Source organism: Pyrus communis, chromosome 12 (assembly GCF_041283825.1).
Source record: "Pyrus communis isolate YQ-2024b chromosome 12, ASM4128382v1, whole genome shotgun sequence".
Taxonomy (NCBI): domain Eukaryota; kingdom Viridiplantae; phylum Streptophyta; class Magnoliopsida; order Rosales; family Rosaceae; genus Pyrus; species Pyrus communis.
This window is the reverse complement of record NC_142576.1, coordinates 24,326-42,815: the sequence shown is the minus strand read 5'-3', so window position 1 is coordinate 42,815 and position 18,490 is coordinate 24,326. Positions and strand designations below refer to the sequence as shown.

The 18,490-nt window shown below is 35.8% G+C and overlaps 1 protein-coding gene across 2 annotated transcripts; it reads left to right on the top strand.

Annotated features, from left to right (window-relative positions):
* The first annotated feature begins 5,718 nt into the window (after positions 1–5,718).
* On the top strand, positions 5,719–18,198 carry LOC137744852 (sister chromatid cohesion 1 protein 4). 2 transcript variants are annotated; one of them, XM_068484659.2, is made up of 14 exons: positions 5,719–6,524; positions 9,601–9,862; positions 9,965–10,062; positions 10,195–10,244; positions 11,016–11,065; positions 11,838–11,949; positions 12,158–13,328; positions 13,496–13,640; positions 14,108–14,244; positions 14,390–15,312; positions 15,884–15,917; positions 16,312–16,417; positions 16,823–16,952; positions 17,761–18,198. In XM_068484659.2, the coding sequence occupies exons 1-14, from the start codon at positions 6,401–6,403 to the stop codon at positions 17,857–17,859; spliced, it is 3,441 nt and encodes a 1,146-aa protein (XP_068340760.2). In that variant the 5' UTR covers positions 5,719–6,400; the 3' UTR covers positions 17,860–18,198. The 2 variants fall into 2 exon arrangements, with proteins under 2 accessions (XP_068340760.2, XP_068340761.2); XM_068484660.2 differs by having other exon boundaries at positions 5,814–6,524; positions 12,203–13,328.
* The last annotated feature ends 292 nt before the right edge of the window (positions 18,199–18,490 follow it).

Sequence of the window (18,490 nt, the reverse complement as noted above, 5' to 3'; positions counted from 1 at the left end):
ATTGTTTGGAATACAGTGCTTAGATTTTTGTGCTGTCATTCATGCATCCATGGATCTAAAATTTCATCAATGCTCATGTATATTTGTCTGTATGTGTGCATGTCTTTATTGATGGATGCATGGGAAAAATACTTGCATGAATCCAGATATGAGTGCTGAAGTTAATCAATGGTCTTCCTTTGTGTTGCTTGGTTCCTCCCAAACATGAATGTAATGGAATTTTTAATAAAATGTGAGGGAGATATTGACTGAGAGAAGGTTCCAAGCGAAGCAGAGGGCTTCATCAGCAACCCCACTGTGAGTATATCCCTGGACCTCTGCGTGTGCTCGTTCTGTATTCTTTGCTTGAATTTGTGTTGAATTTGACTGCCATAAATATTCTGATGAATGGGATGATGTATGTGTCGAAGTGAACGGATGAATGCTGCTGAATGCATGATTCAGTCGAATAAGCGAGCTTACTGGATATTTAGGGCCAAAGTGCTTCCAAATGCAATATGCAAAAACCACACAATAAAATTTTAATTAGAATAAAACCCAACATAAAATACTGATTAGTGCTTTAGTTAACGTTTATAGCTAGACATATTGGAATGAGGTTTGTGATCACATCACTTGTCCTCTTAGAGTCAATCATTCCTTGATAGCATCATATGACAACAGTGAGTTAATGTTTATCAGTGGTTGAATCCTTCATAATTGCCCTTTTATGTGAATGAATCTTTGTGATCAAATAGGGTCCCCTCCATCAATGCTTGTGTTTCCCTTGAATTGACTTCAATCTTGTATTTAATACCCATAATTTCTATATAGGCCGAATGTCTTGACAAAGAATTGAGCAGCCATTAAGCCTTTTCTTCTTCTCGTTATAAAATGTAGCCTGCTCGATGGACTTGCACTTAATTTCTGCAATTATGAATGGCTTTGTTGGTGCATTGTCATGTGATTTAGCAGATTCTAACTTGGTGTGAACAACCCCTTGCAACATGTCCGTTATGATGAATTCCATCAGCTTGGTTGGTTTCTTTGCCGCCTCTTGATTGGGCATGTGTGCCATATGGACTTGAGTTAAAGCAAGTTCTGGAGAACTCTCAAGATCATCAAGGGTTGTTTCCTCCCTTGGGCGTGAATAAATGGCAAATTGCTCCTCAATTTCTGCACTAATATCCTCTTGATCATCAAAACTTTTCCCACAGTTTAATGCTTGAATATGAAATCCATGATTGATTATTTCTATGTAAACTCAGTTGATTCCAACAATTTCGAGAGTTTGTCCTCTACCAAAAGCTCGTGGCACATTAGACTGCTCAAAATAGTGCTTAAGATGCTTTTGCAAACTTGGGGGTAGAACTCTGAATATGGATTGTTCCAATTTCTTTTTGAGTCATTTCTCACATTGATATGCTCTTAGACAACCCATGGAAAATATTCCCTTTCGAACACTGCAAAATATCATGGGTCTTCACATAGCAAAGTGCTCAAATTATGGGTTTAAATCCATAAAAACCCCATTTTGCATATTTGACCCATAAAGACGGTTCTACTAATTATATATTGAATCTAGGAAAAGGAACAAATTCCATCGTTGCACAAATTATAACTTAAAAAATAAAATAAATAAAAAGTTATATACAAAAATAATTAACTAAGACTATGATAAACACAAATTATTTAAAATAATTCCTGGCAACGGCGCCAATTTCTTGATAGGATTTTTACCACCTACAAAAGTAGGGATAAAAATACTTAAATACTTGCAAGAGTACAAAGTAATTGTAGTATAGCCGGCTCTAACAAGATCGTTCTCCACAAGGATTGAATGAATAATTTATGTTAACCAAATCTTAATTAATTATTTGAAAACAAAGTTTGAAAAATGGTGATTTTATGACCTAAAACATTAAAAACGAATTTAATTAAAACAATTAAATAAATTGGGAAAGTAAAGAAAACAAAAGAAAATAGTTTTGAAAATATATTTAAGCATTAGGATTCCGCCATCATCTTAACAATCCTATGTAATTTTTCCAATTACTTATGCCTTATACATGCATATTTGAAGGTTAGGTTTTCCTAAAGTATATCCTACTTGGAACCTCCAACATATAATGTATATCTAACATGCAACCCATCCATGATGTCTAGATCGAATGTGAACATGCAAGACTCATTAAGTTATGTGAAAACATTTTGAAGGACCATATAACCCTTAAGACGTGTCGTCCATTCTAAAAAGTTACACATATTAATCACAAGAAGCCTTGGCCAATTCCAGGGATAGCCCTCTGTGAAAATTACATCAAATAACTTTTCTAAATATCCTAATGGTGGCTAATCAGTTTCAAACACGGTGATTAATAATTCAAAACATGCATGCATAATATTATAAGCAAATTGAAAAGAAACTACATATTTTTGCTAAGGCTCGTGGCCTAGCCCTAGCAAACAAAAATTAGTTACGAACAATCATAAAACAAAATATTAATGAAAATAGAAAAAGGATAGAAAACACCTTGAAAGAAAAACACAAATTGTCAAAGCCTAGCACAGTATTAATGCGTTTTCCCCCCTCTCATCTCCTCTTACCTTAATGGCTAAAAAGCCTTATTTATAATACTACAAAATAAAACCCTACTTAGAAAAGGTCTTGGAATAAAATAATAAAACATCAAATAAAAGGTTTCCTCTTTGCACTGAAATTTGGAATTCTCAGAAAATTAGACTTTTGACCAAGCAAATCAACTTCGATTTGGTTCCAAAAGGTCTCTTTTGAAAGCTTAAGTCATTCCTAACAAAACCTCAGAAGGAATCTTCCTCAAAATATGCCATTTTGACCTCCAAAATACCCAAAATATCCAAAGGGAAAGTTGCGTGCTGGGCCTTTATTTCATTGCCACAGTCAAACGACTTAGTAGAAAAATCTTAAACTTTGGTACAATCATCTTGAAAGACTCACGGATATCCTCCAATTGGAATCACTCAAAAATTCGTCCGTTTGATAACTTTTTGCTCAAGAGGAAATCGAATGTCCTATATTGGAAATATAATTCAAAGTGTCAAAATTCTCACAAAATAACCAATAAATTAACACTAAGATTAGGGTAAAATATATAGTATATTATCAACTCATCATTGAGCACATATCTATGAGCTAGGATTTCAAAGAGAGAAGTCCAAAGAGAGGTGAGAAGAGTAAGATGGGTTTTGGGTTGACCTCACATCTCTGATTTCGAATACAAGAATGTCAAGAGAGGTGAGAAGAGTGAGGTCGGGATTTTCGGGGTTTTAGATTAGATCTGTGAGTTATATGTATTGTTCTGCCATAACTAAACACAACAATTTGTTCCATCCTTAAAGATAGGATGTTTATACCATATTTTATGTTTTGGCTGGTAAATTCCATTAAAACTGGATGGAAAAATTTCTGGTTCAAATGTCCAATTGCAGAAATTTGTGAAAATTTTCCCCTAATGTGCATGTTGTGTGCATATGGTGTGCATGGCTACATCTTAATATGAGAAGTGAGAATGTTCACTAATTATGATGTACGTATGTTGTGCCTTGAAATTTAGCGAGTATATCCACAACCTAGCTGGCCTTGGCAAAAAACAAAATTAAGAAAAATATTAAAGGACGTTAAGGGTCATGCGTGTCCATGAAATAACGACAATGAGTATAATGTTTCCACGTGCACGGTTAAGCAGTGGTTGATATACGTAACAAGATTTTTCAAACTGCCACTTTGACCTTATATACGTAACAATTATGTTTTTGTATCTACTATACCAATAGGTTGCCGTTAAAGTTTCTTATTAATGCAAAAAGAAGCTCGTTGCCCGATCTCCAATTCTATGCATATCATGTGCATGTGGTGTGCATATAGTGTATACGGTGATGACGCCACATGTGATGATGTCATTTTTGATTTCAAAGAGAAACCTATGAGCTCTGAGTTTTTGGGTTGGCTCAGATATGTAAGCATATTATGTGCATGTCTTATGCATGTCACTGGAAAGAGAGGATTTTTAATGGGATTTCCAAAATCTAGGTTCAGGTCAAACATTTGTAAACTACAGATTTTAAAGGGATTTTCCAGAATCTAGGCCCCCACATATCCCTCAACACTATTAATTGCATGATGCACGTATTGATAATATACCAAATTTAGGATTTTCTTTGAACTTATAAGGATAAGGCGTTCATCGGCAGAGGAGAGAGAGAGAGAGATTGTAGTAGAAAAAAATGGTGTCTTTACTTTTTCATAATGAATTTTCTTCGATATTTGAAAATTTTTTGGACTGTAGATTGGTTTTGACCCAGATGAGTTTTGAATGGGATTTCGAATTTGGAGAGAAGATGATTTGAGGAAGAAATTCCCAATCTGTAATCTGCAACTGCAAGCACAAAAATGTGTTCATTTTCCAAAAGGACTAATTAGCAAACACAAAGAATCTCCAAATAAATCATTAAAGGGACTTATTTATTTATTTATTTCCATTCTTACAAGTTTCAACAAATTTCTATTGCAAAATTATCATTTCCAGCCAAAGCATATATAATCAAATATTCCAACTAGGATTTTCATTATCTTTCATTAATCTAAGAACAATCAATAACTATCAATTTTAGAGAGAGTAGAGATAGAGAAATCAGAAAATGGGAGGAAATAACCCATTTATATACGAGGGCAATTAAGTCATTTTAAGGTGTAAAAAAATTGTACTTTTGTCATGTTGTTGTGCATGGCCTGTGCATATTCGAAAAATCTTGTTTTTGTCACAAGATTAAAAGAAGGGGTCATTTTTATCTATTTACCTAAAATTTTCTAACCTAGCGCATGAGCAAACTTCACAACAAAAACATTTGATTAATTTACCGTGCCTCCCTTGACCTCTACTTGCTCGTACCAACTACCCCTTCCAACCCATTATTGGCTTGATGAGCAAACTCCACACCAAAAACATTTGATTTGGGGTGTATTCAATTGGGATTTTGAGATATTTTAATTCTTTTAATAAATTTAGGGGTATTCAATTAGGATTTTAAGTGGATCATCTTAAATTCGACTTGTATTCAATTAGGATTTTAATGCAGTTTATTAAAATCCTTAGAAATTGGGTGTATTTAATTAGAATTTTAAAGAAGTTTATAACATTTCAGGTATATTCAGTTAGAAATTGATTTTAAAGAATTTAAAAAAGTTGAGGAATTAGAGGGAATTAGAGAGATTTCTTAGTGTATTTTAAGTATTAACAAATCTCACATCTCCCATGAGATTTTGAGGGAATTGAATCATAATTTTTATATAAATTTCTACAAAGCAATTAAACTCTATAAAAAATTATAAATCCATTTTAATCTCTTAAATTTCCAATTGAATAGGCCCTTAAACACTATGTTTGGAGGAATTTTAAAATGAAAAAAATTGAAATGACGAGATTTTATTTTTTAGAATTTGTGAAATTTGTTGTTTGGTTAACCTAAAAGAACAGTGAAATTGAATGCAAAATTTGTTATTTTTAAAATTTTAATCATAGAAATTAGGAAATGACATTTATTTATATAGAATTTAAACTTGAGAATTGAAAGTATCAAATTTCAAGTTTTTTTTTTCTATGTAGAAAATGTTTATGAATTCAAATGAAAGATTATTGTATGGCAATTTATAAGTTTTGACATTTACTTAAATTCTAAATTAATATGGTGTAAATTTAAGACGGTAAAGTCATTTCGAACGAGAGAAAATGTTGTTCCACGTACTTTCGTTTTTGGTGCTCCACGCGATTTGATCCCCAAAATCCATCACCAAAGGTGCACCAACCCACACCATAACATAACCAAGTTCGAAAATCCAGAGGCGCTACCTCTCTTCTGTTCCACATAGTCTTTCTCCATAAACGCTTCGACTCGGTCCGATCTCTGACTCACCGGGTCAAACTCAGTCCTTGGCACCTTTGCAAATCCAACTCCAAGCTGTATAATTTTGTCTATGTATCTACACAGCGTCGTTTTACGACGCCTGGGTTTCAAAGTTCCAACTCCAATTTAGCTACGCTCCGTCAACTCCAACTACGTTCCTGTATGTCTTTCTCCGAAAGCTCCAAATTCTTGGCCAAATAGTCGCGGATGATAAGTGTTGGGCTTTCTGAAAGGGTAGAATAGCGCTATGGCTTGTTAGGGTTTTTTTGTTTGTTAATTTGGGATTTTCCTAAATCCTCACTGTTAGGTTGAGGAGACGATTGCAAGTTTTTAGGTTTTGGAGGTTAAGTCTTGTCATGTATATTTAGTATTTTTCCTTTTGATGTTCTTAACTCTGGGTTGGCTGGCGTAAAAATTGGGGGTTCGCTTCGCCTGTACCTGTATAGAAAGCTGGTGAGAAGGAAAAAAAAAGCAGAGAGAAATGTTTTATTCTCAGTTTATATTGGCCAAGAAGGGTCCTCTTGGAACGATATGGATAGCGGCACATTTGGAGCGCAAGCTTCGCAAGAATCAGGTCGCCGACACCGATATTGGCGTCTCCGTAGGTCAGTTCTCATTTTTTTTACCTTCTGTGCTCCATGTTTTTATGATTTCTTCTCTCGAGAAAATATAGGAAAATGATAGCAGCAATTTTTCAGCTTGAATTATGAATTGGTTGAATTTTTTAAACGCTGGAAAAATTTTCCTTCAAAAGAAACAGAAATAATACAACTACAACAGTGGAAACCAAATGTACAGATAGCAATACAATGATTACAGAACAGCTAACCTGGAGAAAATATAATCTGCATGAATAAAGAAAATTTTGTTTGTCCCTAGATTTAGAAATAATAAAGCCTACAAGAATGCTCCAAATGTGTTTATCCGCTAGGAACTACACATCCTCCCACACTTTTTATTTTTGATAAATCATTGTTTTCTTTCAAATTTTAATCCAAACCACCAAACAATAGCCACAAAACTGTATTCCATGAACTGCCATAATTGAGAAAGAGACGAAGTTTAATTTACACAAGTGGACAAGATGTCTACAACGAAAAACAGAATGCAAAATCGAGACAACAAATAAAGTCCCTCTGAATTTGAAACAGTTACGAAAACTCTATAAGGCTAACTATTGCACCTTTCCGATCAAGCCAAATAACTCAGAAGGATAAATCTTTATATTTTGTAGAAACCTAAGCCCATAGCGAAAACCTTAAGCGAACTTCATCCCATAACTTCTCTCCTCTACTGCCTGCAAAATCCTCATATATTATCCTATTTCTTTCCATCCATATTACCTAGAACATAACCAAACCTCTGCAGGTAAATTTTGCTTCGCTGACATAAAAGAAGAACAATCTCTGGATACAACCCAATTAATCGCGAACTCCCTAAACAAATGCAGACATAGATTAAAAGCCTCTGGACTGCGTAAAAAGATGCAATCAGCAGATTATAGACAATTCTTGCAAAGGATACACCACTAAGAGCATATGTAAGAACTGGGTCCTCTTTTTTGAAGCATGTTGCAAGTGTTAACCTTCCCATGAGCCCCTATCTAAGTAAAGACTTTCACTTTACGGGGCTCTTTAGATTTTCCAAATCAAACCGTAAGGTTGAAAAGCCATATCTGCATTCATTTTTAGCAAAAAGCAGCAATAAAATTTCATGCAAAAGCTACCCAATGAATCAAGACACCATTTCCCCTTTTTTTTGTGGGGGGGGAGGATATAATACAAAATTAGGCATTGTTTTTGCATGGTATCACAATATGCCTGCCCATTTCGGAACTCTTTTACTCTTTCTGGATTTCGATCTAGTAGAGGATGACCACTAGGATTGATACTCAGAAGAAGAAAAACTAGCACAAACCCCTTGATAACATAGGGCCTTTTGGGATGCACAGCTTTTCAGTACAAAAAGGACCATGTTTAGCTACTTTAACCTTTCAAATCACGGGAGGATGATTAACCATTGGAAGGTGGCTCATCACTTAACTTGCTGAAATAACACTTGCACAAGACCAAGTGTCTCACCTCCAAGTTTCCAAGACCTTCTGTTCAATCTAGCAGATTGTAAGGATATATTTTTCTGTCAAAGGGACCCTACGAAATTTATGATATCAACCCATGGAAAAGAAAACCAACCTACACTGCCATGGATACATTACGAGAGGACCATACTCTATTTTAATCTATAAAGACGAGGAAATGATTTGCACAACCCAATATTAGGAAATATGAACTAATGCGGTCTGAAATGACTTTCCAAGGACAACAATGGGAGTGATGTAGAACGAGTAACCAGAAATTAGGGTTTGGAGCTAGATAACAGAAAAGGGATAGGCCGAAGAGAATTTAGAAGAATCAGACAGAGGATTAGAATAGATTCTGGAGAAGAAGATCAAGATAGAATAAAGATTTAGATAAAAGAAGATAAAACAGGGAGAAAATCCTTTTAATCAATCATTCAAGTCTACCAATATTGAATTACAAAGCAGCTATTTATAATAACGTAATCATACAACAAACAGGAAAGAATTGTAAATCTACAAGAAGTAGAACAAAGCACCTATTTATAATAACCTAATCATACAACAAACAGGAAAGATTGTAAATCTACAAGAAGTAGGAAAATAATTTTAATTCCATAATAAATAGGAATATAGATGATATAGGAAACTAAATAATAATATCCTTGATATTATTCTACAGGGAGCCATTAACCACAATGTTATTATCCCATAGTATTGACATATAATCCGTATTTGCGTGTAATCACATCTTACCTAAAGGAGTTAAATTTGAAAGGGAATCTCCACAAACATTTCCAAGAAGAGTTGCGTTTTCTTCTTCTTTTCTGAATTTCCTTCCCCAGTTATTTTTATTATTAATTCACTAGAAAACAGATCTTCTTTAAAAGAGCAGGTGGTGGACAGTGCAGTGGATAAGATATCCACTGGGCTAAGAAACCTAAAAACTGAATACACTCACCGAATGCCTCAACAGATGTGGCAAAGCTACTTATCCATGAGTTCTAAAGAAACTGAAAGCCTTAATGATGCCCAGAAGTGTACCTGATGCAGAATAGACCAGGATTATTTTAATTTAGGGTTTTCTAGTTCTCAAATATTTTTACTTATGCGTTAACCTTGCTTATGCTCGTGGTATAATTATCTCAGGGTTTTCAAGGCTAGATGTCTTAGTAATTTAGTTACACAGGGCTTCTTATTTGGTTTTTGTTCTATAAATTAAGGCTTTGTAATTCATCAGACAGACTTGACTTATGGTGCATCATGCATGTCATAATGTATGGTTGTGGTGTAATTGTATCAGTGGTTATTGCTTTCAATCTTTTACTGTTTCTAATTAAATGTTTCATTCTTCTCTGCCAAAAAAAAATTCAAGAAAAAGAAAATTTCTTTTAAGTGCAGAGCACTTTTAGTTAATTCATGCATTTAAATTCTTTTAGATCTTATTCTTGCATTAAATTTCATGGGGCATGTAGTTGCACTCAGTAAGCTCAGTTGTTTTTCAATTTGTAGTCTCTCTCTCTCTCTCTCTCTCTCTCTCTCTCTCTTAATGTCCAATTCATCTATCCACTCATGTAACTTTGATGATCTATCTTTGGTTACAGATTCTATTCTTTTTCCTGAAGTTCCGATTGCTCTCCGGTTGTCCAGCCATCTTCTGCTTGGTGTGGTGAGGATTTATTCTAGAAAGGTGAATTACCTGTTTGATGATTGTAGCGAGGCTTTGCTTAAGATAAAGCAAGCTTTTCGCTCCACTGCAGTCGATTTACCTCCAGAAGAATCTACTGCTCCGTATCATTCCATAACCTTGCCTGAGACTTTTGATCTTGATGATTTTGAGCTACCAGATAATGAATTTTTTCAGGGGTTAGTATGTTCAATTATGTTTAGGACTAAAGCGTTCGCTGTAGAGATGCTGGATACGAAGATTTGTGTTTGTGTTGGTTTTAACATTTAGTTGTTTTGCAGTAACTATGTTGACCATCATGTCAGTACAAGGGAGCAAATAACTCTCCAAGATACAATGGAGGGTGTGGTTTACTCAACATCTCAGTTTGGATTGGATGGTTAGTACTCATCAATTCACTGTCATGAGTGAATGATTGTACATTGAATTAAATTTTATGGTTAGGATAAAACTTAACGATGTTTATGTACGAGCTAACTTAAATGTCCAATATTTCCTGGTTTATTTTCAGAGCGGTTTGGTGATGGCGATACTTCTCAAATTGGTTTGGAATTTGATGAGGTAATATTTTGTTCCTGCTTTGTAGTATTAACTTTTAAGTGGAAGAATTTGGTAATGGACTGGATAGTTGAATAGTATGAAATTACAAGACTTCTTCCTTTGCATACATGGAAATTTTGTCTTTTTTCCTCTTTATGCATGGTTTACTTAAACTTTGTGTTGTTGCAGTGAAATTATGGCTTGCCACTGCTTTTATTGATTTGTTACTACAGTTTCGCTAATTGATTGTTATAGGGTTTGGCATTACCTGTGTCACTCACCGACTAAAACAAAAGCCTTCTTAGAATGCTTCAAGTTGGTTGGAGTGGCTAAAGTTCACATGTGCAAGCTCTCATATTCTCATATGGGCTTGGACAAAGTAAAAAGCGGGCTAGTGGGTTTTTACTGACTGTTGTATATAATTTATAACCACTTCAAGAAACCATACGTGCCTGTCTCTCTAATGTCTTTGTTTAAATCTCTTATATAATCACAAAGCCAGCTTGGGCTGATTTTCAATTGTAGGGTTTCACCAATTTTTAATGTCTTCAAATCCTTTGGGCTATGTGTAGCTTTCATTGTTTTTTTGGGTGCTCTTTGGTGTTATGTGTTGCTTATGCAAGAATATAGTGGCTTAACTGTGATATATTTGTCATTTACCTTGTTTATGGCGGCTTGTTTTCCGTACCTCACTAATATAATCTTTATGTTTCCTACAATACAAAACTATTATATCACGTATGTATGTATGTCACTTATAGATGCTATTGTTTTTTGAATGATGGAAAACAGGACCTGTTTTTTGGCAAGGTTTCAGCTCAAGGGAATGATGGAATTTCAGAGTAAACTCTATATCTCAAAAGTGTCAAGCATGGGTTTCAATTTTAATTCTTTCACACATTGTTTGATTGCAAAAAGAGGATTCTATAAGTTAGAATTAGAGCATCTCAACTTCTTTGCTGGAATCTGAAAAGAAAAAAAAAAAAAAAAAAAAAAACACTTCTTTGCTGGATTGTTTAGACCTATGTTTCTACCTCTTTTCAAGTAAACAAAGCTTCTGCTTTCACCCATCTTCTTTTTGACCACCATATCCTTAAGATTAATTATATATGGAAAAAGTAATAATCGTGGGTTTGGATAAGGTAAACTTGAAGTATCCAATAAATTTTAAATCACAGGATTTGAGACTACAAATTTGAAGTGTTAGGATTTGTAGATTCTCATGTTTTAGCTCCAATTTTCATGGTAAAGTTGAACGCTGAAATTTATAATTTATCCGTCTGGAATTCAATAATCTGTAAGTTTGAATGGTGGTGGTGGTGGTGGTGATTTATTATTTTAATTTTTAAGCAAAGTATATTTTTTTTCCCCGTCATTAAACTGCAGAAGAAAAATGTGAGTGGTATGCGGTTATCTACTTAATAATAAAGTTGGGTTTTTTTTGCCCTCAACGCATTTATTTGTTTCTTTGGATTTTTTTTCATGTTGATGAGGTTGGTCCCTGTTAGGCGGTGTTGTGTATGGTTGTGTGGTTTCTTTATTTCTTTGATCCATGGAATCACTTAGGACACTACAACATTTCTGATGTACCCTATTCATTCTCTACTATTTCAGTGGTGATCCTCAGACATTGGGCCAATCAGTAACACCTTTGGAAAAGCATGATATGTATGAGGGGATACCTGGAACCTCAGAAACCATGCAAATGAATGGGATTGAAAGCCAGGTTTATTAATACCACCCAAAAGCTTATTTTCTTCTGTTTTAAGTCTTGTCCTAATTATTCGTCATTTGCGATGTGTAAGCAAGGTTCTATTCTGTTTCTTTTTTCGTTGTTATTGAGGGGTGGACGGAGGTGCGATTCATGCAATATTATGTATAATACAATTCTTGCCTCAGTGACGAATATTTTTTTTATTATCCCTTTTGAACAGAATGAAGTCCTGGCTGCAAATACTGATTTTGTCACATATGCTCAGGCTCCATCAACTCCTGGACTATTTGAAGAGCCAAATCTGTTTGCTGTTCAGGAACCTATGGCCTGCAATGATCAGTTGGATTTTGAAGACCATAATTTATCAAACCATAATTTATCAAACTTAGCATCCGTGGGCAACTCAGAAAATGCTGGTAGTATGTCAGGTCCGCGTTGTGGGGATGATAGTACCAAGGAGAATGGCTATCATTTGGGCGATATAGAGATCAAACAAGCAAGGCCACAGGAGCATGACCAAATTAAACCTTTTTCTCCAGTATTGGAATGTTCAAAGGGGACAGTTGGTGCATTGGATGGCCGAAACAGGGTGGAAGATATACATAATGGTATTGTGATAAACAATGAACCACTTATGCCCTGCCTAGATCAAAAGGATGACCAACATGTAGAACCTGCTGGAGTTAGGTTGGATGAAACTGATGCATCTCCTAGCTGCTCCCAGGTCACATCTGAGTTGGACGACCCTTCTCGTAAGATTTGTTCAAGTAGTAACTTTCCGAGAGTATCAGAGGATTATTTGGAGGATCAACAGACATATTTAAAGCCTGAAATACAGAATGATGTTGAAATTGCTAATAATATGGGAGAATCGTGCACACATATCATTACAGATCCTTTGAAGCCTGTTACGTATGAAGACACAGCAGCTGCTGAAGTGCCTGTGCTCCGGGCATGTGGCTCCCTCCCAAGTCATCATGATATACCATCTCCTACCAATAAAATTTCGGAAGTCCCTTGCAACTTACCATCTGAGGTTGTAGGGCCAACTTCATTGGAGAATGCAACATCTTTGGAGACTCAATTGGAGAACTTGGATAGATCTGCCACTTCTAACTTGCCTGCACCTGAAAAGTTGCTCTCTGTACCAGAGGGGTTCACTTCTAAACCAAGTGATTTTATAGTAGAAACTACGCCTGAAAAAGAAGTCATAGTTGGGGATGCCGGTGATGGTGATGGGATTAAATTCATATCAGGGAAAAAACGTAGTTCCACAGAAAGTACAATGACAGTGCAGAGTTTAAATTCAGTTGAATCATTTGGGGTGGCCCGAGAAGAGAGAACTGCAGAATCTATCCCTGATGATGATGATTTATTGTCTTCTATTTTAGGTATCAAATGGGTTCTTTCTTCATGCCATCAGAAATTTCTACATGTCATTTTGTGTTGATAGATCATTCTGGCATTTATCTTTTTTTTTTTGTCCCTAAATCTTTGTTTGATAGAGTTATAAGGCTTATATGATGAAGACTGAACTAAATTTTTTTTGTTGCTTCAGTTGGAAGAAGGTCTTCAGTTCTAAAAATGAAACCCACTCCGCCTGCACTTGAAATAATGTGCACAAAACGCTCAAGAACTGCTGTCCGTGGTACCTCTTCAAAGAGGAAAGTGCTAATGGATGATACAATGGTTTTGCATGGCGAGTATGTGATAACGGACACCAACTAATTTTGATCAAGCATAAGAAAAGTGCTTCCTTTTGAAAATAATGTTTTCTTGTTTTAAGACTATAAAAAGCCTATACTACTAAATTTGTATAATTGACATTTTAGCTGCATATAGAAGCTAATTTGTTTTTTTTGGTTTTTTTTTTTGTTGGGGGGGGGGGGGGGGGGTGGTGTGGGCCTGTTTTTCCATGAGAATTTGGCATTTTGTTCCTTAAAAGTATATTGTTCGGTAGTTGTAGCAGAGTGGGACCTGACTGACTGGTAATTTACTTTAGATATACTTTAGATACTCTGTAAATTTTTGAAATGAAAATAAACATACTAAGCATGCTAGGCCTATCTGATTGTATGAGTTGTTGCATACTACATTATTCTCTCTCTCTCTCTCTCTCTCTCTCTCTCTCTCTCTTAATGCTAACTACTTGCCTGCTGGTTTTCTGAAGTCAAATACGCCAGCAGTTGACAAATACTGAAGACATACGTCGTGTGCGAAAAAAGGCTCCTTGTACTTGCCCAGAAATTTCAATGATTCAGCGACAATTTTTGGAAGATGCAATTTTCACCGAACCCATATTTACTGGTAAGTTAAATATAATTAGATGTGCATGGATACAATTACTGCCTATCATTTATTGGTTTATTTAGGAATACTGGTAGCCATGTGAATGATTAATATACTTCGCAAAATCTTTACAAGCCACCTGAATTCGTTTGCTGTTTGTCAGGCATGTCGGCGGAACTGATATATCTGCACACTGAAACATTTGATCTGAGCACAATCCGGGTTTCTGAAAATGATCAAAACAATGCTTCTATGGAGCCATTGAAGGATGTAGCATCCTCTCTGGAGCCAAATGCTACTAAAGAAATTGAACCCCTTCTAAGCACTGAACCTTTAATAGCGAGAGATGACACAGCAGTACAGCCTGCTGACATTGAGAACGAAAACCAGAAGGAAGATCATAACCTAAAGTCTCACCATACTGATGCTGAAGAACAAAGGATCAGTGACTTGGAAGAACTTAATACTTCCAAACATGAACACTTGGGAGAGATAGCTGAAATGGAAATTGACAAAGAAAATTTTGAAGTTGCTGATCCTGTTTTAGAAGATATTTACAAGGTGTCAGCTGATGTTAACGTCCAGTCAAGGCTTGTGGATAAAACTGAGGAGGAAAATGCATCACTGCAGATCGATGCATTATGCGGGTCACTAGACAATAAGTTGGACGCCCAACCCATGGAGGTGGACGCATTGATAGTGGAGTCAAGTATCCAGAAAGAAGTTGATGCCATTCAAGTTGTTGACCACAGTGTCGAAATCAGAGCGGATGTTCAGATAGGTGCATCTGAACTTATTGACAGTGTAGATGTTACGCTTGCAACTGGGGAATGCAAAAACCTCAGTTTTTCAACTGATCAATCTGTGGGAGAAATTGAAAACAGCGAGCAACATACTGTGAATGAAACTGAGGTCCTGGAGGCAAACTTGCATTGTGATGACAACCCAAACTCTTATTGTATTCATGGTGAAGACAACGAGAATGCTTCCTGGAATGGTAAGGAAAATCTAGGTTGCCGGGAGGTTGGTCCACGTAGCGGTATTGATGCAGAAGTCACTGCAGACCCCCCTCCAGAAGATCGTGGTGTAAGTTGTTAACATTCTTTCTTGTTGGTTCTGAAAATAATTTGGAACTTCTCTTATATAAAAAAAGAGTTATTTTGAATGTAAGCCTTTAAAAAGGAAAAAGGAAACCCAATGCATGTGTTTTTTTTTTTTTTTTTTCTCTTGGGGACAAAAACATTTTGTACACATGTACGTATATATTTGGCTTTGTTTACGATGGTACACCCTCATGCTGTTGATGCCCTATTTCCGTTAGAACTAAATAAAACCTTTATTCTTCAAACAAGTATTTACTCCATTCCCTTGCCTGTCAAAACTACTTTCCCGGCCATCCTTTTCATTTTATGATTGCCATATTTTACCCCGGATTCTTTGAGAATTGTTTGATTTAAGTTCCCTAATAATGACTAGAAAAAGATGAAGTGACATTGTAATGCTGTTCCTAAACTATTTATGTTTTTGCCTCGCGGATAGGCATTATCGTCTGGAAACAGGGCTCTTTTCTGCATCATGTCATTTTGTTTTATAGGCATTGTCTCTCTGTAAAGTTCAATATGTGTTTTTAACTTCACATTTTGGCTATATTGTGCAGGATTATGAAGATGTAGCTTTTGGAGATGATACAGGTTGACCTTTTCTTCTTCCTGCCTTCTTGACTTCTTATTTATATCTCTTGGCCTGTCTTTTTTCTTATGTATCCTTCTTAGAACCTATTGGTATGAAGATTTGGTGTACACGGACTATCCACATTACACACAACTATTTATGCATTTATGAATGTACTCTTCGTACGTTTTAGGCCCTTCCAAACTCCTTTCTCAACTTTGTTGGACTTTAGCTACAACTAAATGCTGTGAAACACCTAAAGGATAAATGAAGATTTGTCTGTGCATGCATAATTGATGACTATGTGCTTTCTTATTCTGGTGTCTACACGTCTATTTTAAGTAAAATACTCTTTTGCCCCTGCACTTATGTGCTGGAGTTCCTTTGAATAACATATTTTATTGTTGTTCTCAGAATTTTTGAATGTAGATGATGATGAAATAGCTGAAGATGTCGATGACATGCCATGCGCTGGAGATACTCGTCTTCTTGAGAATAGTGGATGGTCTTCCCGCACCAGGTATGTGTGCTTAATATGGTCAGTTCCATGTTTAATTCATGCTGCTAATTTCATTTTATTGTAAGTCAGTGGAATTACTTTTTCTGGTTTGCATGACCTCATTGAAGGTGATACTGACAAGTTTATGTTTTGAAGCCTTACAATATGAAATAATTTGCTATGTTTTGATTTAAGAATTTTTAAATGGAAAAACCCGAAACCCTCTCTCTCTCCACTTTGAGAAAATGGTTGTGTACTTGTAAATAGGTGTTTTTCATAATTCCTATGCTATACAATTCCTTTAGTCACAGTTCCTAAGTTAAAATTGCTGATTGTTCTTTTGTGATGATGATTGTCAATTATTTGTTATCATTCTGATATCAGTTTTCTATTATTATTAAGACCCGACTCTTGATTTTCTTATAGGGCTGTTGCCAAGTATCTCCAGACTTTACTTTATAAGGAACCTGTGCATGGGAAAAAGGTTCTTGGGATGGACAGTTTATTAAATGGTAAAACTCGAAAGGAAGCATCAAGGATGTTTTTTGAAACATTGGTAAGTGTTATAATTGAATGTTATGCTGAGGTTTTCTTATATCTGGGTGATCTGCTAAATTAGTCAGAAGACTTAATGAGGATGTAGTGTGTTCTCTCTCTCTCTCTCTCTCTCTCTCTATATATATATATATATGCATATATAGAATGTAGTACAATGTTGGGAACTCCAAAAGCATGTCCTGAAAGAGTTAAAGCAAAAACTTTGAAGATAGGTTACAGCAGCAGCAATTCATGAGGCAACCTCTTATGTAACATCATTAATTTTACAAGAGAAGGAAGATATTAACTACCAATGGAAGGCTTTAAGCTTTTAATTTTGATCTTTTATTTTATGTATTCTAGAAAAGTATTTGGGAAATAATTTCCTGTCTAACTAGTTTAGGCCCATTTGATAAAACTTTGTTTTTAGTTTATTTTTGTGCTAGAAATAGAGAGAGAGAGCATATGGGGGAAAAGAGGGACAAAGGGTGATAGGTGGGAGGAGGGAGAAATGAAGGATAATGTATGAAACAAAAACTTGAAAGGGAAAACAACTTAGATCCGTGTTCAGTTTATAGGTTTTTAGGGAGAATAACTTAGAACTGTGTACCATACCCTATGCATTTGTTCCACAACCCTCTCACCATTCTTCCTCGGCGCCTCATCATCTCATTTATCCCATGTAAATACTACTAAAATAGGGTTTTAGTAGCCATTAAGTTTAATACTCTGTTTTGGTATACTTTAGCCTACTTGTCCAAATTGTGGGTGTGTAGTTTGAAATGCTTAATAATCTTTCACTCGTGGTTCTACTCACTCTTTTGCAGGTGCTTAAGACAAGGGATTACATCCATGTGGAACAGGCAAAGCCTTTTGACAACGTCTACATAGGACCTCAAGTAAAACTCATGAAATCAGAGTTCTAATATCTTACATAGGAAAGGCAGATATTGTTGAAAAGGCTTTACAATTTAGTTTGTCTGATGCTCGATTGAAAATTGGGAATATTCTTTTCCTTCAGTAGGTATTTTCTCACAAGAATCTTTTTTGTTCTTAAAATATTGGTTCCTTCCCTTAGGCTAGGATTTAAGCTCGCGTTAGGTTGTGCAGTTGGTAGTTTATCGTCGTGGGATGGGGGGTGATTGAGGAGGGACGCTTCTTGTTTATTGTAGCGACAAAGTTGTAATGTGGATCATATCAGTATGATGTATATATATTTGTAGTATAGTATCATTTGTAATCGAAGGTGATAGTATTTCCTTGTTTGTTAGGGCCCAAAAATTTCATGCAAGGCCTAAGAGGATGAAGGCCTAAATGTCCTATACGGCCATACAATTTTATGCTATTTCCATTTATTTTATACGTATTTATCTAAACAATTAGTAGTTGTTGGAGCAGATTTTGACTTGTCGTGGAGTGAAACCTGCATAGACCAAAGATAAGGAAACACCGTGAGTCCAGGCGCGCGTGCGGGGGTTGGGGGCCGCCGGGGGGGGGGGGGGGGGGGGGGTGGGGTGATGTGTGTTGGTGGTTCCCGACGTGGAGGCTTTGATGCCT